The sequence below is a fragment of the Pyrus communis genome, chromosome 8 (genome assembly GCF_963583255.1).
Source record: "Pyrus communis chromosome 8, drPyrComm1.1, whole genome shotgun sequence".
Lineage (NCBI taxonomy): Eukaryota > Viridiplantae > Streptophyta > Magnoliopsida > Rosales > Rosaceae > Pyrus > Pyrus communis.
In genome coordinates this window covers 1,644,407-1,667,446 of record NC_084810.1, presented here as the reverse complement: position 1 = coordinate 1,667,446, position 23,040 = coordinate 1,644,407, and the positions used below count along the sequence as shown (strand labels likewise).

The window sequence follows — 23,040 nt, the reverse complement described above, 5'->3', positions numbered from 1 at the left end:
GGAACGAAAACATAATAAGCAGTTAAATAAACAACACCAAACCTCATGTAACACCAAATATAAACAAGGAGTGTAAATAAATTTTTTCGTACGCTGATAAGTAAATACGCTTTATTCTTCATATCTTTATCCTGATCGGGGTTCCGCACGTGTAGGTAACGGTGCAAGTTTCTCCGATAACCACGGAGTACACATGAGCAGGCCTAACGAGGAAGTTAGGCAGGTGAACCAGCAGCTCACACACACATTGATTATCCAGCTGGGTTAACCACCTACAACAATTATCTTCTGCAGGTATGGATTCATGCACATGATGCCTGTGCCTATGATGGACATGTCTATGCCCGTGATTATGTCCATGTCCATGTCCATGGCCATGGCCATGGTCATGTTGCTCTTCCTGTCCATCATCATTGGGAGAAGGGGGAGGAGGGGAGGGGGGTGTTGGAGGGGGCATCGGAGCAAAGGGGAGTATCGAGCAAGCATAGTTAGCAAGGGCAAACTGTGATGCACAGAAAGGGCGGACAGGTGGGAATAGAAGCTGCGCCTCCATCTTCGGCAGGAAGAGTAGGGAAGCTGCAAACAAGGTTAAAGTAAGAATCTTGACTCTCCCCATGACCATTTCAGCTATCTTCTTCTTCTGCTATCACATGTGATGTGAAAGAGAAGAAATATGGATGGGTTTTAGGTGTTTCTGCTAATCCGTCTATTTATACACTGTCGTGGTTTCGTAAGGTTCTTGTTTTCTTAGTTGTTAGGCTCTCTTTGTGGGTAATAATTATAACAATTATACTAATTAAAAAAGTAATGGAGATTACCAAGGGAATGAGCTTCAGGTTCTGAATGGTTTACTGATTCCCATTCATTTGGTGTGAAGACTCTGTTTGTGTTAGGTGACGTGCAAACTCTCCCAAATGGTGTTTCCACAACCGACCTTGCTCCTACCAAACTGCAAGAACAGAAATTACATTATTTGAAAATTGTTAAAGATTTATCTTTTAGTCGTAATTCAATCTGACGTTTGCCCTGTCATTGCTCCGACCTTTCTACCATTGCCAAGACAATCTGACGTGTCATTGCCCTGTAAATTTAGCAGACATCAGTAATATAAACACTACCATCCTATTTGATCACAACATAGAGATCATGAAATATGTAAGAATCCAATACAAGGCCATCATGCCCCCGGTTTGCAGAATCATTTCAAAGAAATGAAACGGTTTCAGCTAAAGCTCAAATTGAACCTCCAGTTCATTACGGAAGGCCATCCGAAAGCAATGCAGAATAGGAAAGCTCAAAAGTATATCAATTCAATTACGATTGGTAAACGGAGTAGCATTCATTTGAAATGGGGTATAAACTAACCGATGCTCTGAACAGAAGCAAATTCATCATAACCATTTTCAGTGGATATTCCCTTTAAAAGTTACTTGTCAGAAGGTGTTCATTGTCTAAGAAATCAATCACCAGCATTAAATACACCGATACTATAGTTGCACTTTGACTGCACAATAATAAGGTCACCTTTTGCTAAAATTGTGTCATATTGTGAATATGATAAGTTGGGACGGAACTGAATGTGAGAAACACATTAAGCATGAGTCCAACTGTCCATGAAAGTCACATAATTATCACCATCGTTTTTATGTTATATCAATCATGCACTTTACGAGCAAGCATCACAAATTGTCATAGTGACAGTCACATAGGCGAACTTCAAAAATGGGGATGCTAAAAAGATGAATATTTTCACCGTTAACTATCACCGTTTTATAATTTATCAATTACACAAATCACCAAGAAGCATCACAACGGTCTTAGGATTCCGTATATAATTTCAACTTCATGAATTGTTGTAAAGTCCAATAAAAAGAAACTTGAATACAATATGGAACCAAAAAAACTAGTTTCATCCTCCATTAAAGATATTCAGGTACACCAAGAATCGCTACAAAATTTGAGATGAATGTGGTGGATTACAAATTCAATAATCCCACACAACCAAGATCATCCGATACTTTCAACACTACTTGCAGCTCAACATCAATACAAATTATTGATTAAGAATCATTACCTGTCATCATTTCCTTGTCCTTCTCAACCTCTTCCCTTTGCAACCGCAACTGCTCTCGTCTCTCCCTCCATCCCTCCTCCAATAGCTCTGCAAACTTGTCCTTTATCTCTAGCAATGGATCCCGGTCAATCAACTGTTCATCCTTGTACGCTTCCCTCAGCACAGCCGTCTTAATCCCTCCCTTCAATGACAGATAGAATATCCCCGCATGCCTTGTGAACACATTCGAGAAAGCATTCGAAAATCTATACTCGTCACTAAATTTCCCCAATATCGGCACAGGAATCCTCTTAAATAAAGACAATGACAACAACTCATGAAAAACTCCAACCGTCCTCTTCTCCATTTCCTGCGAAGCTTGATCCAATTTCGATACATCCTCATACGGAGAAATGTAATCCATTTCCACCCAATCCCTAACCCACTCCCTCATTTCCTTCTTCAAGAAAAATCCTGAAGGCAGCCTATAGTTAAAATTAGGCCGAACCCGAATCCCTGTCAAATTCGACTCCTCTTCTGCCCTCCTCTCAATCACTGATTTCGCAAACTCGGGGTTCCACGAAACCAATTCCAGATAACAATTCTCCTCTCCGGGGCACCCAAGTATCCGAAAATACTGCGGATACCTGGGCACCAAGCTAACCAAGAAATCGTTCGGAAACCCGAATTCCCTCTTCACATGAACCAATTTATCAACACTAACAACCCTATCCTTACACATCATCAGCAATTTACACAATTTAGACACAATCAACGGCTCATTTTCCTTAAAAATCCTCTCCTCCTCCTCGAGAAACATCCTTAACCTATCGCTAAATCGAAGAAACTGAACCGGTTCCGATTTGGGTTTAATCCTATCATAGTAAACATCGAACAAACCTGGGTTTCTGCTAAGAAAGGTCTTGACTTTGATGTTGAGCCGCAGCCTCTCGCGCCGTTTTTCGAGGTACCGGAGCGGGATTACCCGACCCGGTTCGTTGAGGACCTCCTTGACGACGCGGGCGCAGAGCTTGTAGGGTTTGTCGTTTTCGATTGCCTGGTCGAGCTTCCGGTCCTTGCGCCATACGACTTTGAGGCTCGAGATTGATCGCGGTTGGAGGTGGGTTGCTGGGTGGGTGCTGGGTGTGAGAGTGGGTTTGCGGGTGTGCAGATAGGAACAGAGTGTTCGGGTTTTGGAGAGCATAGCTGCAATCGGACACCGAGCTGACTCAGTCACCGGACACAGTGAGAGAGGGAGGGGCAAATTTCAGGGTTTCTGTAGCAATGACGAGGAAAGAGATGAGAGCGGGGCATTTCCGTCCGCGTGTCAAAAATGTAATAATGCAAACATAGCAGGGGTAAAGCAGGAACCACACTGTGCTTATGACCAGTCGCGCTTAAAGCAGCAAGTCAAAGACCGATAGTCCGATTCGATTCGGACTCTCTGACTCCCTCCCGATGCCGCTTCCGCCGATCGCCCTAGCAACCTAATCTAGCCGCCGAATACGACGGCGAAAATGATGTCGTGGAACGGCACCAGGGACCTGGTGATGACTTTGGACGACATCCCGTTCGGGACGGGGTCGTGGTATCTCTACGCCGGCGTCTCGTGCCTGCTCGTCCTCTTCGCCGGGATCATGTCCGGCCTCACCTTGGGATTGATGTCGCTCAACCTCGTCGACCTCGAAATCCTCCAGCGCAGCGGTAGCTCCACCGAGAAGAAGCAAGCCGGTCGGTTTTTTTGAAAATTTAGATTGGATTAACGAATTGGTGTTTAATTATACTTAATTGAGCTTAATTATGTGATTAGTTTTGGTGGTTTGATGTTGATCCGTCACTGTACGCAGCTAAGATACTGCCCGTTGTGCAAAAGCAGCATCAGCTTTTGGTCACTCTGCTTCTCTGCAATGCTTGTGCCATGGAGGTACTTTAATGGTTTAATTTAATGATAATTTATGCGTTTTGGGTTTAGCAACGAACATTGATTTCCGTTAAGTTTAAATTTCGAGATTTGTGTAATAGATAAAACATTGATTTCCGTTAGATAAGTTTAAATTTCGAGATTTGTATGATTGGTAGATTAAGTCCCACTAATTTAACCGCAATCGAATTTTGCTTGTGCAGGCGCTTCCTTTATACCTTGATAAAATCTTTCACCCAGTTGTTGCTGTTGTGCTGTCTGTAACTTTTGTTCTGTTATTCGGGGAGGTACGGGCCTTTCCGGGTTGTTATTAATTATTGGACTGCAGATGGATAGAGTGTTTAGTGTTATATGGGACTGTGACTGACTTATGCCTTTTCATGTTGGACTAGGTTATTCCACAATCTATATGCTCAAGATATGGACTTTCGGTTGGTGCCAATTTTGTTTGGCTTGTTCGCATTCTTATGGTCATCTGTTATCCGATTGCATACCCAATTGCAAAGGTATGTAATTATAGTTTCTACTGGATCGAATTTCATTTTGTTTTCAAGTTACTAACTTTTATAGTCATCTGCTTAATTAAATTGCTTTTTGCGGTTATGCGACACAGTTAAGATATCACATCAACACTGAGACGAGTTCTTATTAGGCAATGATGTTTTAATACCATACTCGTTATAATTTTCATATTTGGATCACAAATTATGTTTCCTGTTTTAGTAAAAACATAGTATGAACGGAAGTTCAATATGTTTCAGATTCGAATATTGATATTATAGCTTTTATGTGTGATCCATTGTTTCAGGTTCTTGATAAAGTACTTGGACATAGTGATGATTTGTTTAGGCGAGCTCAGTTGAAGGCCCTCGTCTCTATTCATGGCCAAGAGGTAAGCTGTTTAGGTTGTAAGTGCGTACGACATCGCTTGCATTTGTCCACAGTTTGTTCCTGGCTACTAGCTGCTGAATTTCCACAACAGTTACAGTTTTCCAGATTCAAATTGTTTTCTGTTTTTCTTGACTTGTTATTTCTATCCATTTTAGGCTGGTAAGGGAGGTGAACTCACGCATGATGAGACAACGATCATCAGTGGAGCCCTGGATTTAACTGAAAAGGTACCCAATGTCTTCAGATGTATTTAAGCTTTGATTTGTCATTGTACCATATGACATGGAAAATTTATGGGACGTTGCAGAGCAATTTGAGGGAAGATAATTTGACTGTATATGGCATTTCCAATCTTTTATATTGTTATTTCATGTACATGTTCCTGAGTTCTCTATTATTTACCAATTTTCTCGCTTTCTATGTGCATTTTTTATCTTGTTGCTGTATTTCTGATACTTGTTCCCAAACTATTTTGATGCTTCCTGGTTGTTTTATTTTTAGTTACAATTTTCAGTCTTCTGCATGCCTTTTAAGTAATTGAGATAGCACCAAAAACCACGTCTGCGTGTTGCATTTTCTCCAATCTGCAAAGGATTCATAATACTGAAGTTTCTTTTGTTGTCCAGACCGCAGAGGAAGCTATGACACCTATTGAATCAACATTTTCCTTGGATGTTAATTCAAACTTTGACTGGTGTGTTTGCCTTCAGACTCTTCTACATATTCTTTATATTCTTTATTTGGTGCATTTTTTTGTGACATTGAAATTGCAGTGACATCTCTTGATCGTACTTTTTTTTCTTCTTCTTGTATTTCTGCTATTTTGGGCTGAATAGAGTAGAAACTAGGTATTGAGAAGGAATTGTGAGGATCATCTGGTAGTAATAGAGATGGGGCTTGGTCTTCTTTGTGTTTTTTGTTGTAGAGGGAAAGATTCATTTTTAAACTGATGTCTGTCTCCTAATGCAGGGAAGCAATTGGGAAAATTCTTGCACGAGGCCATAGTCGAGTCCCTGTCTATTATGAAAATCCGAAAAACATTATCGGCCTCCTTCTGGTGAGTGTGAAAACTTCTGCCTGTTGATTCCTACCATTGATGACAGCTAATTATAGAATTGGTATGTCACAGCTGATTGTAGGACTCGCAAGTCATTTGTAGACTTATTTATTTATTTATTCTGTAATGGACTTAGGTGAAAAGTCTTCTCACAGTACGAGCTGAAGCAGAGATTCCAGTCAGTGCCGTTTCAATTCGAAGAATGCCTAGGTTTGTCATTTTTTTTCTCCATATTATCTTTTATGCATATATCTACGTCTGTTGTATGTGGGAAAACTTTAAATACGTATGCATGGATATCCCAGGGTTCCTGCAGATATGCCGCTGTATGATATACTTAATGAGTTTCAAAAAGGAAGCAGTCACCTGGCAGCTGTAGTGAAGAGCAAAGGAAAGAGCAACCTTCTGGCAATTCCTGACATAGAGAATTTCGAGGATAAACTGGCAAAGTTAAAATCTCAACCAGCTGCCTCCTTGCCGACCAAGCAAGATGAAAAATCAGGGAGTGTTTCTCTTGACATAGATAAAGCTCCAAGGTCTCTGACAAACAAGCCAACCATTCAGCCAAATGGTACAATTCCAAATTCATCAGAGGACATTGAAGCCGGGGAGGTCATAGGAATCATCACCCTGGAGGATGTTTTTGAAGAACTTCTGCAAGTATGCTCTGCTTCTATCCAATCTCCTTCCTTAATTTAATCAGTCAGTGGCTCAGTCAGTGTGATATTATGTGTTCTGCTACGAGTATTCCCATTCTATTTCCTTTCATGTGCCCACTGTTTTATGACGATTTTCCTGGTCCCCTTTTCAACGCAGGAGGAAATTGTAGATGAGACAGATGTATATATCGATGTACATAGGAGGTATGATGGGAACTGAACTCTCTCTCTCTCTCTCTCTCTCTCTCTCTCTCTCTCATGGTCAAGTTCCTTGATTAAATTGGAATGTGTGATTTGTATAGGATACGTGTGGCTGCTGCAGCAGCTGCTTCATCCATGGCACGAGCTCCATCAACTCGGAAGTTGCTTGTAGTAAGTTAACATCATTTACTTGTCAGTCTTTTGCTAAGTCATATGAACATGAAGTCATAAACCAATATATCTGATAAAGCACAAGGTTTCCAGTAACCGTAGCTTTCACCAAATCTGTGATTTTCAAACTTGTATCTCGCTGCAGGTCAACAGAATTTATCTAAAAGTATCCCCAAAAGTCCTTGTTCTCTTGATGTGCATTCCTCATGCTTTAAAATATGTTTGTGACTCAGAAGGAGTAATTCACACAAAAGTTTTGAAGAGTATAGTAACTATATACAGCTGAATGATATAAGAAGGAAATCATACAGTAACTTTATACCCAGTAGCCAAAAGCAGCTGAAATATCAAACTTTTGTGCTTCTTTTCCCGAATGCGTATTTTGGATTGAATAACAAGCTGTGTGTCATTTGTATGTCTGTTCTGAAGATAGAAGTTGTTTTGTCTAATTATATACTTGTTATCCTTCAGGGAGCTCTAAGCAAGCATGCGCAAACCCCAAAGAAGTCTGCCGAAGATGATGGGCATTCGACGAGGTTTTCAGGGTCTCCACGAGAGCCTCTTCTAGGCAGTAGGAGATGACAGACTTCAAAGTAGCTCCAGACTTCCGGTTGGAAAAATTGGGTACGAAGTTGCGGCCAGCAAGCTCTGAGTCCTTTGTTACTTGTCATGCCACGAAGTTGCGATCAGCCGCGTGCGAATATTACAGTTTTATCTATAAGCTAGGTTTGTAGATTATAGTGCGTGCATGTAATTTCTGTCCAAGTTTTGGGAGTCTGTCCATTTCTAGGGCTAGAAAACTAGATGTGTCCTACTACTACATTAAACCTATTTGGGTTCCAAAAAATCATGAGGATTTAGATTGAATAATGACGGCCGGAAATTGAGAGAGGTGTATGAGAGGTAAAAATGAGTGTTTGGATAACATAACCCTAAATATTCTATGTTCATTTTCCCCACAAACTCTCAAGAGTTGTCTTTTTACGTTTGATTATTTGGAGGCTCTTGCATTTTATTGAAGGAAAAAAACAAAGGAAAGAAATCATTCATATTCGTTTTTGACAAACGCAATATTCTGTACTCCAAAACTTTTGACATATCATTCATATTATCGATATTGTTCACTTCAAAAATTGTTCGTCGAAATTGTGTCAATATGCTTGTCGGTGAAGTCCAAGTGGAAGGTAACTGATGATGTGGCATTATCTTGTTGGCTAGTTAGGCTATAAGACCCAAGTCTTTTTCATTTTTCAAAACTTACCTACACCTCTAAAACACCACCGTGACATTTAAACTAATAATACAATTACAGTTACATTTACGTAAATATATACACATAATATCACATCATTAGTTTAAGACGTTGCGATAGTGCACTGTGTAGGTAACACTCTCTCTCTCCATTTTCAGACGTTGATTGGGGGCCAGGTTCCAGGGTGCCAAACAAGTCGGCAAGTAAACTGGAAAAGCAGCGGGAAACTGCCCAAGTACCACGTCAGCTAACCGTTCCCGGGCCCATCACAACGAGTAAAAACTCGTGTACCAAGATTACCCCTGGCTAGGATAGCGGCCCAACAGTAAAAAAAACAAAAATCTGAAATTGACGAAATCACCCTCGCACACCAGCCCAATTAACGAGTGTACCCGTTTCCTTAGCTGCACCACGCATGGGTCAAGTCAACTCGGCCGAGTCCGGCCCATCCCAGGCTAAACCGAGTTATTATTTCCCGAGAATCGAACACTAACAACTAAAAACCACAAACCTTTTTCTCCTCCTCCTTCCGCCTTTTCCCACTCAACTTTCCCTTCTCCCCTGCCTGAACGGTCAGTCTTTTCATCTTCCTCTTCTTATTTTTTCTGTTTGGCTGCCGAGAAAAGGACGAGAAACGCCGAGAAAGTGTTCAATTTTCGCAAATTTCGATCTTCTGAATTGTATGACAAAAATCATCTTTCGTTTTTAGTTTTTGTTATTGTTTTTGTTTTTCTTATTTTCTCGGCAGCCAAACGGAGCGATTGTGATTTTTAATTTCATCGCTTGTGTGTTTTTTGCATTGTGATTGATTTTGTATCATTGACTCTGAATTTCTCTGAGTTTTGGATGAAAATTCTGATTTTTTGAGTTTAATCCCGCAGATTATTGGGTTTCGATTGTGATTGATTTTGTATCATTGGCTCTGAATTTCTCTTGAGTTTTGGATGAAAATTCTGATTTTTTAAGTTTAATCCCGCAGATTATTGGGTTTCGAAAGTGAAGAAAAAAAAAAAAAATCTTGGATCTTGACCTAATTCTTGTTTAGAATTTTTATAAGATAAATATATTTGCAGCTTTGGGGCTGTCAAGTGGATGAATTTTGTTGTAATTTTGTATTGTGTTTAAATATGCAGAATCGTAGCTCTTGGAGATGGGTTTCAATGCGGTTTTTGGCTGCTTAAAGGAAGTTTTTCCACAGGTATGATTCTTTGCCCCAAAATGTATTTTGGGATTGAATTATAAATTGTTATGTTGTGTAATTATGTTTTCCATTTAAATATTTCGGCTTTATAAATTTTCGTATGTATAAATCTTGTCAAACTTGCATGGTATTAAGCTTCACAATTTGGAAAATGATTTCAGGAATTTAATCTGAATAATTGGGTGGAACACCTATTCTGATTTTTTCGCCTTTGTATCTTTGTTAAGTTTATATTGTTCCAGCAGATTCTAATGATTTTGAGACTTATAGTTTGATTTTATGGAATATACATCAATTGTGTTGCCTAAGATCATAGGTGAAAAAATAGCTTTCTTTGATTTTTTTTGTTCAGGTAAAAGCTGTAACTTAAGTGATTCTGTATGTTCTAGGATGCTTGGGTTGTCTATTTGGTTAAAATGTTTACTTTTGACTCTAACTGACCGTCCATATTATTTCTTCTGATTCGGCTCAGGTTGATTTTCGTATTCTGAGGGCTATTGCTATTGAACATCCCTTCGATGCCGATGCAGCTGTCCTTGATGTTCTTAGTGAGTTCCCTAACTTGGCTACACAGTCGTTTTTGGCTGTCAGTCCTGTGCAGGTTCAGAGTCCTGGGACTCCACCGCTCCGAGCAGGTATTCTGTAGCTTCTCAAGAGAACCTTCTTTCGTTCCTGGATTTGTTCTGTTATTGATGCCACATTCTTTTCCTCTTTCATGTCATTCCATAATTATTGATAATTACTTGCAACACAAAAGTGTTCCATTTTTTCTTTTAAATTGGTATTTCATCTAAGGTATTTATTTGTATGTTGCATGCTGAACTTGCAGCTCAACAGAAGGGGAAGGGTAAACTATTGATGCACCAGCAGGTAATTAAGGAATCAGGGGTTCCAGAACCTGGACCGGCAGCTGGTGATGATCATACAAGTGGTGTCTCTCATGGCAACCCCACGCTGGTGAAGCAAGTGGACTCATTGCAGAATGGTCCTGTTCCATCAGATGCTGATACAAGTACCAGAAGTGAAGCAGTGATTTCTGATGTAAAGGGTATGAATTTTGATGTCCAAGTTGGGCTGCAGCAGTCTGCATCTGGCATGACGAGTCCTTCAATGCCTGAAAAAGATTCAGCAAACGGCACCTTGGTTGATGTGCTTCCTAAGTGGAAAAGTTTTTATTTCCCTGTGAATTGTGATTCCAATTCGGTGCTCCATGAAACACATGATAAAGTAGAATCATTTGCAGTTGATTCTTCTTTCAGAGAACATGCACCCAATGCTCCACAGTGTGACATTCCTCCAGAGTTTAGTTCAGGCCCTCTTTTTGCTGATGACAACTTACAGGCAACTGGTCCTTCGGATCATACTTCCGAGAAAGACTGTTCTCCAAGGGAAATGGTTGATAATGATAATGAGGAGACCGCCACAAACAGTGTATGCAATATTGATGTTCTGGAAGAGATCATTGAAGATGCTAAACATAACAAGGTACTAATGGGTTTATGACTTGGTAGATTGAGGGTTGCAATTCAGAAGTTGATTCTCTTGCTATAAACATAAAACTTAACTGTTGGTTTGTTCAATTCTCTCAGACTCTAAATAAACCTGGCCCTATTTGGTCAGAGTAGTTATATAATCTTAATCTTTTATGTGTGATGATGTTCTGTATTTTGTTGGGTTCTTTTAAGCGTCTTTTAATTCCTCTGTGTGATACAAGTACTATCTGATTTCGGGTTAGGATCCAATGATAACATGTTCATGGATTTGGACTTTTGATTTAGGATCCAATGACAAGTGGTGCCTATCATGACAACCCCACGCTGGTGAAGCAAGTGGACTCATTGCAGAATGGTCCTGTGCCATCAGATGCTGATACAAGTACTGGAAGTGAAGCAGTGATTTCCGATGTCAAGGGTATGAATTTTGATGTCCAAGTTGGGCTGCAGCAGTCTGCATCTGGCATGACTAGTCTTTCAATGCCTGAAAAAGATGCAGTAAATGGCACCTTGGGTGATGTGCTTCCTAAGTGGAAAAGTTTTTATTTCCCTGTGAACTGTGATTCCAATTTGGTTCTTCATGAAACACGTGATAAAGTAGAATCATTTGCAGTTGATTCTTCCTTCCCAGAACATGTACCCAATGCTCCACAGTGTGACATTCCTCCAGAGTTTCGTTCAGGCCCTCTTCTTGCTGATGACAACTTACAGGCAACTGGTCCTTCGGATCATACTTCCGAGAAAGACTGTACTTCAAGGGAAATGGTTGATAATGACATTGAGGAGACTGCCACTAACAGCGTATGCAATATTGATGTTCTGGAAGAGATCATTGAAGATGCTAAACATAACAAGGTACTAATGGGTTTATGACTTGGTAGATTTAGGGTTGCAATTCAGAAGTTGATTCGCTTGCTATAAACTTAAAACTTAACTGTTAGTTTGTTCAATTCTCTCAGACTCTAAATAAACCTTGCCCTATTTGGTCAGAGTAGTTATATAATCTTAATCTTTTCTATGTGATGATGTTCTGTATTTCGTTGGATTTTTTTAAGCGTCTTTTAATTCCTCTGTGTGATACAAGTACTATCTGATTTCGGGTTAGGATCCAAGGATAACGTGTTCATGGATTTGGACTTTTGGTTTATGTGCTTCATTTCAGTTTTTTTACCAATGATATGTATTATCTTGGGATAATAAATCTTGTTTTGATATTTGAAAGCGTATGCTTAATGTTTTGTTTGTGTTATTTTGCTGACCCACCATTGTCATGGAGTTAGTTTTCGGCGGCACCATTTTTTCTCTCCTCCTTGATGATAGAGTTCCTAATCGTTTAACAATGTTGCAGAAAACCCTGTTTTCAGCCATGGAATCGGTCATCAGCATGATGAGAGAAGTGGAGGTCCAGGAGAAAGCAGTGGATATTGTTCAAGAGGAAGCTTCTAGGGGAGGTTTGGATATCATGGTCAAGGTGGAGGACCTTAAACAGATGTTGGCACATGCAAAAGACGCAAATGACATGGTTGTATTTTGTGAAATGTGATTAAAGTTTGAAGTTAATGGATTCTGAGTTCTGCTAATTTTAAGTAAGGGTGCATCATAACTGAGGTTATATTCTTTCTGTGCAGCATGCTGGAGAAGTCTTTGGGGAGAAAGCAATTTTAGCAACTGAAGCGAGGGAGCTTCAGTCTCGATTGCTCAATTTATCAGATGATAGAGATAAATCACTTGCGATTCTTAATGAGGTTGACTTCACTTCATTGAGTTGCTTATTGCACTGCATTACTGTTGGTGCATGCTCTATTTCACTAATTTATCCATTTATCTTTAGTTTGCCTGATTTTTATGCTGTCTTTTTCATATCGTATTCTTCAAAAACAACAATTGTATGATCTGTTTCATTATATTTATTTATCAAACAATATCATCACAAAAGATGTTAAGTATTTGCACAGTAAAGATATTGGAAAATCTTATTTGTGACTACTTGCAACAATTATATTTGTCTTCGATTGATATGGGGCAGTTGATACAAACACAATCCTTTTTCTTAGTTCATTATTTGTTTTGTCATTGCAGATGTGTGGAACCCTTGAGGAACGGCTAGATGCGGCAGCGGAGGCAAGGAGACTGGCCGAGCAGGACAAGCTAGAAAAGGAAGAATGTGCCTGGAAAGCTCTTGCTGAACAAGAAGCGGAGGTGGAGAAAGTTGTTCAGGAGTCCAAAATATTGCAACAACAGGCGGAGGAAAATTCGAAGGTAACAACTATTTCCAGTGGTGACCATGGACATATTAAAGTAAGATAACCGATAATATAATTACTCAAATTTTGCTTTTTGCAGTTACGGGAGTTTCTGATGGATCGTGGCCGCATTGTTGATATGCTACAGTAAGTGATTTTGTCTCCATTACTTTAATATTATAAACTCTAAAGTTTGGTTTACAGTTTAGACCATCGAGGTCTTTATTACCTATCTAAAGTGGCTGACGGCAAGCAAATTGCAAGTATAGTACGTATTGCTCTTGATTTCGGAGAACTCCATTACCAATTTTTCATCCTCTCCTGCTTTATATTAGACTTGATATATGCGTATGAGGAACTTTAGCTACGCTGAGACCGTTTTTGCAGTTAACCTTAGATATAGTAAAGTTACCCTTTTAATTTCATCTCGTCTCCTCCAGCAATTTTTAAATCATCCACATCTAAATGAATTAGGTTACTTTTTAAGCATTATCAATATAATCTCATCTACTAGTTGTCTGTTATGTCACAATCTAGTCCGATACCTCAAATTCTTCGCTATCTGGTAATATTTTGTTGTTCTATTACAATTTATTTCTTCCTCGAGAATTTTGTTTCTGTTCAATGCTTTTATTTGCGGCATGCATTTTTATGTGTTTGAGGAGACGATAATAGTCTTCCCATACATGTGCAGAGGAGAAATTTCTGTTATTTGTCAGGATGTCAGGTTTCTGAAAGAGAAGTTTGATGAGCGGGTTCCGCTAAGCGAGTCAGTATCCTCGAGCCAGACGAGCTGTATCCTAGCTTCTTCAGGCTCATCCATGAAAAGCGTGGCATTCGATTTAGTTCCAGAACGACTTGAGTTACCAAAGTCGCCAGAGAAGGCAAGCCCCGCTCCTTCAGTTAACGGCCTATCACCAAAAAGCATACTCGAACAGGAAAGAACCAAGGCCGATCAAAAGGAACTTATCGACGATGGATGGGATGTTGTCTTCGACAAAGAATTGGACGTCTAAACCTTCTACTGCATATCATATGCTGTGAATATGAACAGGATCAACTTCGAAGACGGATGCAATTTTTGTTTCAAATCAAGGAGGATTTATATATTTTGATATAGCCTGCAAGTATTTCTATGATTTTGTATAGTGGAGATTCAAAACAACCATAATTTAGACTTGCTACGTTTTGAATATTATGTACACTTACATTTTGTTCTATCATATTATATATATTCCTGACAGTGAAATGTTCCTGGGCCTGTTGACGGCCAATACTGAAACGATTTTATCCTTAAAAGTGAAATCACGTGCTGGTCACGTGTTAATATTTGACGACAAAGTAAATGAAATTTCATCACATTTGACGGTGAGGCGGTAAGCGGCTATTTTCAAATGGTTCAAGGGGTAAGTTACCAAAAAAATAGTTCAAGGGCTAAGTTATCAAAAAATAGTTCAAGGGTTAATTAAGTGGACTATTAGTTCAGGCACTCAAAACGGCATATTATTCTAGATAAAATGTTATAGGCCAAATGTGGAAATTTGTGAGTCACAAAAGTATTTTTTGTTTATTTTTAAGAGTATTTATTAACTATAGCTAGAATTTGACCTTGAATTTCAAAAATGTCAGTTTTTATAAAAAAAAAAATATCATATATAGCCAAAAATGAACTTCAAAAGACGCATATGAGCTTCTGGGAATTTTTCTTTCCATACCTAGTAATTGTTCGATTCACATATACAGATGGGATTTCTTCTACTCTTTTTTTGTTTTTTGTTTTTTTTTTTTTTAGGGGTTTTGATTATTTCCATATATTCCAATCCAATAAGTGGAAAAAACAAAAAGAGAATGAGCAATCAACTTGTCTAATTCATTTATTAATTGACAAACACCTACAACTATATATTTTTGCATGATAATCATTTGATATTTTTTTCTGTAAATTTCACAGACCTAGAACTTCTGCAGATTTTCAAAATAGAATTTTTCATGTCTTCGTTTGGATGGAAATCTCTAGTATACGGTTCCACGGTATTATGCATATATAATATTAATTTGAGGAACACATTTTTGTATCGATCTAATTGTTGTTTCGATTGCTCCCCATATATTCTAATATATCAATTCTACTTCAATTTTTATACTTATAATGCATTTTGATTTCACAATGGTGCAGCCGACATACATTCATGGTGTTCATCTTGTTCGACAAGGCCTTCAATATCCCCGTTTCCCACTCCCCTCCTCATGAACAAAGATGAATACAATTTAAAAGACTATTGGCTTTTAGTTGTAATTAGGTTTTAATTTTGAGGGCAAATGGGTATATTTAAGTAGAATTTTGGATATATCTGAAATCATTTATAAAAATTGATATTTATAAATTTAAAGACTAAATTTTGATTAATAATGATAAAAACTCAAATTTTAAGTTGTGCTAGAATGGAGTACTATTGTTGATGCGTACATATCCAAAATTGCTTGTATGAATTTTAAGAAGCTTATAGTGCGACGCGAAAGTGACATGAAAAAAATCTGTCCAGTTCCATTGACTAATCTTGTCATTGTGATTTTGGCGAACTCAATTCAGCCAAAAAGTGCATGATGATTGTGTGCTGGTGGAGAAATTTTTAAGTGTACTTAAGACATGGATGTGTGATAAAAGTATGGGATCCTTGAATAAAAAAAACTCGCCTCTACTTATCTTATGGCACGTGATGTACAGAAATATATTTCTTGAACACTGTTGGTGGTTCAAAAATATGAGAGCTAGAAATTAAAATGTCCAGAGGGTTATAGACTAATGAATGTACATCCGATTAATCTTAAGAAAAAGTGAAAGTCAAATGGCTTTTTGGGATAAGCAAATCATTTTCTTACACATTCAGCAATTAGAAACACTGCCAGATTGGTCAGTTTTAACTCCAGTCAATGGTACCAAAGTTTAACATTTCAATTTGGGCACGTAAATAATAAATGGTCCAACGGTTTCATTCTTTGAAAAGTTTGAGGTTCAATTTAGATGAATGACTAGTTTGATACCAAATATATTTTTTCTGAAGAAAAAAATTTCGGGCATCATGACTTATGCTTTTTGTGACACTCTTGAATTTGGACTCAAATATTTGTGCTAGTCGTGGAAATTAAAGTAGAACATTTGTTTGTCTCTCAATCCTTACATTTAAATGATTCGAATTTAGATCGAATCTCATGAATAATGAGATCGGAACCAATTTAATCTCTCACCATCATAGTGCAAATATATTTTTGTATCAAAAAGATAAAGAGCCAAGTATTTTTCACGCAAATATATAGAATGATCATTACTATCAACAAGCTACAAAAACAAGAGTACATTAAATTATCATATATTTACAATGTCAGATATAAGAGATTTTTCAGTATGTTTGAAACACGAAGTGGTACAACACATGTCATTATATAAGTAGAAAAACACTTGAAAAATAAAACTTTTCTCCACTTATATAATGACATATAATGTATCACCCTGTATTCCGAGCATCCTAAAAATTTCTGTTCACAAGACATTTGGAGCTTTAATTGTTTACATACTAATTAAACCTACCATCTATCCAAAAAGTGGTATCCTTTGCCTAATTATTATACAGAGAAAAGCACAATATCCGTATGGTTAATTAGTCACCCGAACACTGATTAATCTCAAACTTGACCAACCATTGCTAATTATGATTATAATTAACCTCTTAATTACTCATGCCAGCATAACAGCATCACACTACATCTCCATATGATGTAAAGCCGCGCCCGCTGCTCTCGTATCTGCTTCGAACACCGTCCCCATGGCCGAACCTTCGAACTAGAACTCCTCGACGTCCTTGTTGGAATCGCTTTGGCTTCCATGTCCATGCAGAAAACAAGGAATATTTGAATAGTTATCAACTAAATTCTTAAAGCGGTTGAGACTGAGAGAGTGGGAGTGATTGAAATTGGAAGAGACTTTGAAGAAGTTTGGAAGACTTGTGATGGTAGCGGGTTTTAACTTGGTGGTGGTTTTCAGGGACAAAGGGGGTTTAAATAGAGAAAATGGAGAGGAGGAGGGAGGAGGAAGAAGAAGATATGAGAGCAAGAGGGGAACAAAAATATGTGGTGGTGGTTGACAAATGTTGGCCCCTGGTTGGGCCAACGAGACAGGGGTGGGGCCCTCCGATTAGCTTGTCTGCTCGTTGCTTACACTCTCAAAAGGGACCTCTCATCGGCTCTTCCTTCCATTGGAGGGGTCATCCGACTCATCCCGTCTCCGTCTGACCTTAATAAACCAACCAGCATGCATGCCTGTTCTTTTCAATGACCCAAGAGAATTATCAGAATCGTGATTAAGATAATTAAAATATTAGAGAAAATTAATACAAAATTGAAAACACAAAGAAAGAGATTTGATTTGGGATTATATTGTTTTAAGACTATTAATTGTCTGTTATACCCGAAGATAATACACAAATAATAGTCGAGGGGGGCATACTCGACCCTAACCTTTCATTCATCTCTCGTTTCTTCTGTAAACAAATTGAAGAACATAATGGATCGAATAAATGAAAAAATCTAATGTGCTATGTAGCTGAGGTTTACTGTAAATTACGGTTCCGATTGTTAAGGCTAAATATAGATTTCTATAGTTTTATAGTGTAAAAGTCAACTAATAGAGAATTAGATATAAACATCTAAAGTCCAATCAAGCTTAAAAAGCCTTGTCCTGTTTGCTCTTCGTATCAATATTTTTTACAATTGATCTATTTATGTGTTCTCATATTTTATTACCTGAGCACTATAATTCTTTTACAATTAATATTATATGGTTTTCTTCAAGAAAAATTAGCAAAGGATGTGAGGAACTAATAGTGCAAATAGACATTTATTATAAAAAAAGATTGTACACGTATTATACCTTGGTTAGTGGCATAAGAACTAATTAATCTATATATTAGTTATCATTACTTGATCATATCACAATAATAATTCAGTTTTTTAGTCGAAACGACAATATTTTTATTCATATGGAGATTTAAATGTCAAGGTAAGATGTTTTGTTTTGTTTTTTTTTTTTTGTCAAGGTAAGATGTTTAACATCATTGTGAAAAGCTTGTTTTCTTAAATGCTTACGTATTGGTAAATAGACTTTACATACTTAATACACAGTACCATATATATGCCTTTTCAATTATAATTTATCTTAATACACCCCACATTTTTTCCCATAGTACACTCACACTCCACACTTTCAACATACATCCCACATTTTGTCCATACACTCCACACTCTTCACGTCTTAGATAAAAATTCTCCATTTGTTTTTGTACCAAAATGCATACAAGTGTCAATCTACGCAGCCACAAATTTTTCTTTGAGCTCATTCAATCATGTAGTTTTCAAGAATATCTTCATCAAATGAACTAAATTTGGATTCAAAGGCATCCAATTATTTAGTTCTCCTTTTTCTGTTGATGAACTTACAAAGGTTTGCCAATCTTTAAGTACTCCTCCGCACTAGAAGTGCCAACACAATAGCCGGAGTTCTGTGATCAGATATGGGCTAGGGCTTATTAACTGTGTGATACTCATCATCAACCATGCTTTTTACAAGGGATATCATTCGTAGTGCAACTACAAGAATGCCGATGTTATTGAAATCACTAAAATAATGAAAAACATGATGTCTCACCTCATGCAAAACTTTCAAAATGTAGTTTCATGTTCCATTCGTCAAAAATATATATTTTTTTTCAATCAACATGTTTGTAGTTTCATTGGTTAGGGTTTTGTTCTACAATGGAGGGTGAGAGTGGTTTTGAGAGTTAAAGAAGATAAATAATCTTGGGATATGGATACTAAAAGTGATGTGGGGTGTATTTTTTGATTTTTTTTTTTTTAAACCTTACGATGTCGAAATTGTCATTATATATTAGAATATATAAGTTATTTAATATTAATTTAATATGAAGAGTATTCAACATTACGTGGAGTAAATAAAAAAAGTATGTTCAAATTATAAAGTTTAAGGAAGTTTTTGTACGTTCGAATAATTCAAATTCCTTAGTTATGCTTTCTTTTTCTTTCTTTTTTTTACGACAATAAATCCCACTGTAACTCCACACTCTCAAATAACTCTTAAGGTTCATTTGAATGTACTTTCAAAATAACTGAAAGTACTTTCAAAACTGAGAACACTTTTGGTGATAATACTTTTGGAACACAAATAAGTTCTCTCTAAAAGTGCTATCAGCCATAAAATCACTTCCAAACTAATGTTAGCTTTGAACACGAAAGTAACTAGAAATACGATTGAAATGCTCAAAAATCACGCTTTTCTAACTTTAATTCTTCAAGAATATTGAAATTTAAAATAAACCTAGTGTTAGATTACATATTGATTATAATTCCCTTGATGTGTCCTTAATTCAAAATAATTAATGTGCATTTTATTTAATGTCTCCCCATTAAATATTTAAATTTATTAATATACAAATTTTAATTTATTTTTTGACAAAAAAAAAAAGAAGAGTTTTTTAATTTATTAATTTTATTTAAGATTCTTCAAACTTGAAAGACTCAATTAATGTACCTAAATGTTGGTACCGAAATGTATTATGTTGAACTAATGTATTCAAATGTTAGTACCGAAATGTATGTACCGAAATGTATTATATTAAATTAATGTACCTAAATGTGTGTACCAAAATTTATGCCCCGAAATGTATTATATTGAATTAATGTACCTCAATATTTGTATCAAAATGCATGTACCGAAATGTGTGTACCTAAATGTATGCACCGAAATGTATTATGATGAATTTGATTTACCTAAATGAAGAAGACAAAGTACATCAAAATATATTGTATAACAAAAATTAGTTTATCTAAATGTTTACAACAAAATATATTACGATAAATGAAATGAAAATTATAATTATAATGAAATAAAATTAATACATTAAAAATTAGGAAGAAAAAGAGAAATAATTAAAAATCAAAATATAATTAATAAATGAGGTTATTAATGTATAAAGGGACTAAAATTAGATTTTGATCTTGCTCATGGTTTTAATTTAAAGATCATTTTTATCAAGGATTAAAATGAAGTTTTCTATAAAGAGGGGACTTTTCTTTTTCCGTTATGATTCACACACTCAACAAACACTTGTGTGCACCAAAATAGAAAGAAGACAAAAGCTCGATCACACAAACTGACTCCAGAATTAATACGAGTAAATCAACAACCCCCTAATCTATAGATTTACAGTTCATTTCCGATCCTCCTACCAACAAAACTCCAATCGAACAATAAGTACTTAACAGTATGGAGGGTGAGAATCGAACGTTAAGTATCTTCTATTTCAACACTTCCAAGTTGCCAACCCAACCCACCATAACTAAGCTTTTTAACCCAAAACCAGCTCTATATCATTGTGAATATGATTAAAGAATCTGCATGTACTAAACCATATCTTCAAGTTCAGACTGGCCAGTAACTACATTTTGCAACCACTACCAAGAGTCCACGTCTCGGATAAGGACAAGTACAATGGGGCCAGCCACACCCTCCCACGGCTAAAATATCATGTGCAACATGTCGTGTTATGTTCGACTCCAAATTGTGTTGGTCAAACTGACTTGCCATCCACTTTATCTTTAGCAAAAACCAAATACAATCACATGTAAACATAATCTTCAATGACTTCATCTCGTGAAACAAGTTTTTAACTTTTTACGAATATCGTTTCTCACATATTATTTTTAGAGGCTAACATGATAACGGATGCACGTTAGTATTAGATTTGACAAATAAATCGTGTTTGTTTGTGTTATTTTCATGTCATATTTGTTGTCTTAATAGATTATGTCATGCTAAATCTGTTGTCTTAAGAGGTTCTTAACAGATGGCCGGATAACAACCTGACTCGTTAGAGTCATGTCGTTTCGTGTCAGGTAAATTAGTTAAAGAAATTGCCGTTTATAATGTCTAGACCTTGCAAATAGGTCACGTTCATGTCATTTACGTATCATACCCGTTGGTCAAAGGGTATTTCAATGGGTGACCTGATAACGATCCGATTCGTTAACATGTTCTTAATGGGTGATCCGATAACGATCTGATTTGCTAACGTGTTTTGAACAGGTGACCTGATAATAATCCAAATAGTTAACAGGTTCATCCAAAACCTATTATTTCTGTGTCGTTTTGTGTTAGGTTAACAGGCCGTGCAAGAAATTGGTAAGCATAATCAGTACCGTAATAATTATTTATAGTTTTCATAAAAGTTTAAGTTTATCATAAAATCCATGTATTATGATTACACGTACATTAAGACCCTTAAATCTTAAAAGATTGTCGGTGTAATAACAATAGTTGTATTTGTTTTTTTTTAAATTCTAGTTTTGTCACAAGATACATGTACTATATGCTTGTTAAGATTCGTAAACCTTAGGAATTCAAAAAGATTATCTTCAATGACTTGAAGCAGAAGTTGAAGCCCTACTTGTATGGACTTTAAGGCGACAGTGAGGACGATCATTCGCCTTCAACAACAACGACCTTACAAAACCTGCACTCCGCGTGCGAATGTGAACCCTACGAATGGACAACTTGGGGGGCACCCCTTTAAGATAGTGGCTTTGGCGCACCACACGTTGGTCTGAGAGAGATACCTAATTGTCTCAGGGGACACTTCTGCAGTGAGAGCTGGCAAATCTACTGCCATAAAGCACTTGCAACCTTATCTCTCAATGGATGAAAACATTCAAGAGATAATTATTGATACTTGGCAAAATTCCACATCAGATAGCATGTTTTACTCAATTGAAACGAAAAAATCATGAGTCAAGAAAGCGACAGAAGGGATCGTTGTGGGATCAATTAAGGAGGTTAACTGATTTGATTCCTGATTTTTTTTTTTTAAGTATTAGATTAAAACGAATTTTAATGTAGGACTCAAAGTCGTTTTTTGATTTAAATGATTAGTAAATAGAAGGGGAGTCGCGAATTAAAACAGTCATGATACTTAAGTTTTCGTAAACCCTAGTCAAGAATCGATTGATTCTAGTACCCATCGCAAACACGTCATACACAGAGGTTGAGGGGTTCTTTTATGTCACTAAGATATATGATCGGATAATATACCACCCAACTACATTTGGACTGATTCTTACATGACACAGGCAGTATATCAATGCACGAGTGCTAATATGTACACGTGTATATTAGCACTTGCACTCAGATACCGCCGGGTGACACCCAAGTCCTTCTTCCATAATATGATAATTAGGAGACGCTCGGATGAAGGGGGCCTCAGAACCATTGTACAAAAACCAATGAGAATATTTTTGCTTCCACAGAGTCTTAATAAAAATCCAACTTGTCGGATGAAGAAACGAAGGAAGAGCGCAAGTACATTATCAGCATTGGATATTTTCCGACCAAACAAACCAGACTCACACTTCCATTCTGCACACTTGATGGAACAACTATTATTTTTCGTCTGGATACTGAGAGCGAGCCTTGGAGCAACGGAAATGTTGCTCCTTTGTAACCAAAATGTCACAGATTCGAGTTGTGATAACAACCTCTTTACAAAGTAAGGGTAAGGTTGTGTATAAGCTCTCAGAAATAATGGGTTTTGTGGGTCAATTTTCTTGTTTCATTGTATTACATTGGCTCCGTAAGCGTAAGGAGCTCTTTATATTACAAACTATACAACTAATATCTAATACCATTAACTACATGTTCCCACATCAATTGACAACGTTTAATGTGAGGAGTAATTAACATTGACAATTGCCATGTCCATGTTGACAGACAATATCTTTTGTTGACAATAGCAGCTCTAGCAACTCTTGTTGACACTTTCTCTCAAGTTGGTGCATA

The 23,040-nt window shown here is 37.1% G+C and overlaps 5 protein-coding genes across 8 annotated transcripts; 2 read left to right on the top strand and 3 right to left on the bottom strand.

Moving 5' to 3' along the window:
- Nucleotides 1-97: 97 nt before the first annotated feature.
- Nucleotides 98-3,344, bottom strand: LOC137742723 (protein WHAT'S THIS FACTOR 1 homolog, chloroplastic-like). Of its 2 annotated transcripts, XM_068482664.1 has the most exons (4): nucleotides 2,075-3,344; nucleotides 1,043-1,081; nucleotides 819-949; nucleotides 98-576 (listed from the first exon to the last, which is right to left on the bottom strand). In XM_068482664.1, exons 1-2 carry the CDS (start codon nucleotides 3,255-3,257, stop codon nucleotides 1,074-1,076), a joined length of 1,191 nt encoding a protein of 396 aa, XP_068338765.1. In that variant the 5' UTR covers nucleotides 3,258-3,344; the 3' UTR covers nucleotides 98-576; nucleotides 819-949; nucleotides 1,043-1,073. The 2 variants fall into 2 exon arrangements, with proteins under 2 accessions (XP_068338765.1, XP_068338766.1); XM_068482665.1 differs by lacking the exon at nucleotides 1,043-1,081.
- Nucleotides 119-622, bottom strand: LOC137741812 (uncharacterized). Its single transcript, XM_068481529.1, has one exon. The coding sequence runs from the start codon at nucleotides 620-622 to the stop codon at nucleotides 119-121; it is 504 nt and encodes a 167-aa protein (XP_068337630.1).
- A 112-nt stretch (nucleotides 3,345-3,456) lies between the features above and the next one.
- On the top strand, nucleotides 3,457-8,002 carry LOC137742026 (DUF21 domain-containing protein At4g14240-like). The gene is made up of 13 exons (XM_068481758.1): nucleotides 3,457-3,784; nucleotides 3,901-3,977; nucleotides 4,178-4,261; nucleotides 4,367-4,480; nucleotides 4,783-4,866; nucleotides 5,021-5,092; nucleotides 5,492-5,559; nucleotides 5,835-5,922; nucleotides 6,059-6,132; nucleotides 6,228-6,582; nucleotides 6,739-6,785; nucleotides 6,884-6,953; nucleotides 7,425-8,002. Exons 1-13 carry the CDS (start codon nucleotides 3,571-3,573, stop codon nucleotides 7,533-7,535), a joined length of 1,458 nt encoding a protein of 485 aa, XP_068337859.1. The 5' UTR covers nucleotides 3,457-3,570; the 3' UTR covers nucleotides 7,536-8,002.
- A 679-nt stretch (nucleotides 8,003-8,681) lies between these two features.
- Nucleotides 8,682-14,385, top strand: LOC137742421 (uncharacterized). Of its 3 annotated transcripts, XM_068482283.1 has the most exons (11): nucleotides 8,682-8,777; nucleotides 9,339-9,403; nucleotides 9,879-10,041; nucleotides 10,236-10,625; nucleotides 10,677-10,891; nucleotides 11,185-11,754; nucleotides 12,248-12,421; nucleotides 12,528-12,644; nucleotides 12,979-13,158; nucleotides 13,243-13,289; nucleotides 13,837-14,385. In XM_068482283.1, the coding sequence occupies exons 2-11, from the start codon at nucleotides 9,356-9,358 to the stop codon at nucleotides 14,156-14,158; spliced, it is 2,226 nt and encodes a 741-aa protein (XP_068338384.1). In that variant the 5' UTR covers nucleotides 8,682-8,777; nucleotides 9,339-9,355; the 3' UTR covers nucleotides 14,159-14,385. The 3 variants fall into 3 exon arrangements, with proteins under 3 accessions (XP_068338384.1, XP_068338382.1, XP_068338383.1); XM_068482281.1 differs by having other exon boundaries at nucleotides 10,236-10,891; XM_068482282.1 differs by having other exon boundaries at nucleotides 8,744-8,885; nucleotides 10,236-10,891.
- A 2,095-nt stretch (nucleotides 14,386-16,480) lies between these two features.
- LOC137743377 (small polypeptide DEVIL 14-like) lies at nucleotides 16,481-17,187 on the bottom strand. The gene has a single exon (XM_068483259.1). It carries the CDS (start codon nucleotides 17,028-17,030, stop codon nucleotides 16,872-16,874), a length of 159 nt encoding a protein of 52 aa, XP_068339360.1. The 5' UTR covers nucleotides 17,031-17,187; the 3' UTR covers nucleotides 16,481-16,871.
- Between the last annotated feature and the right edge of the window lie 5,853 nt (nucleotides 17,188-23,040).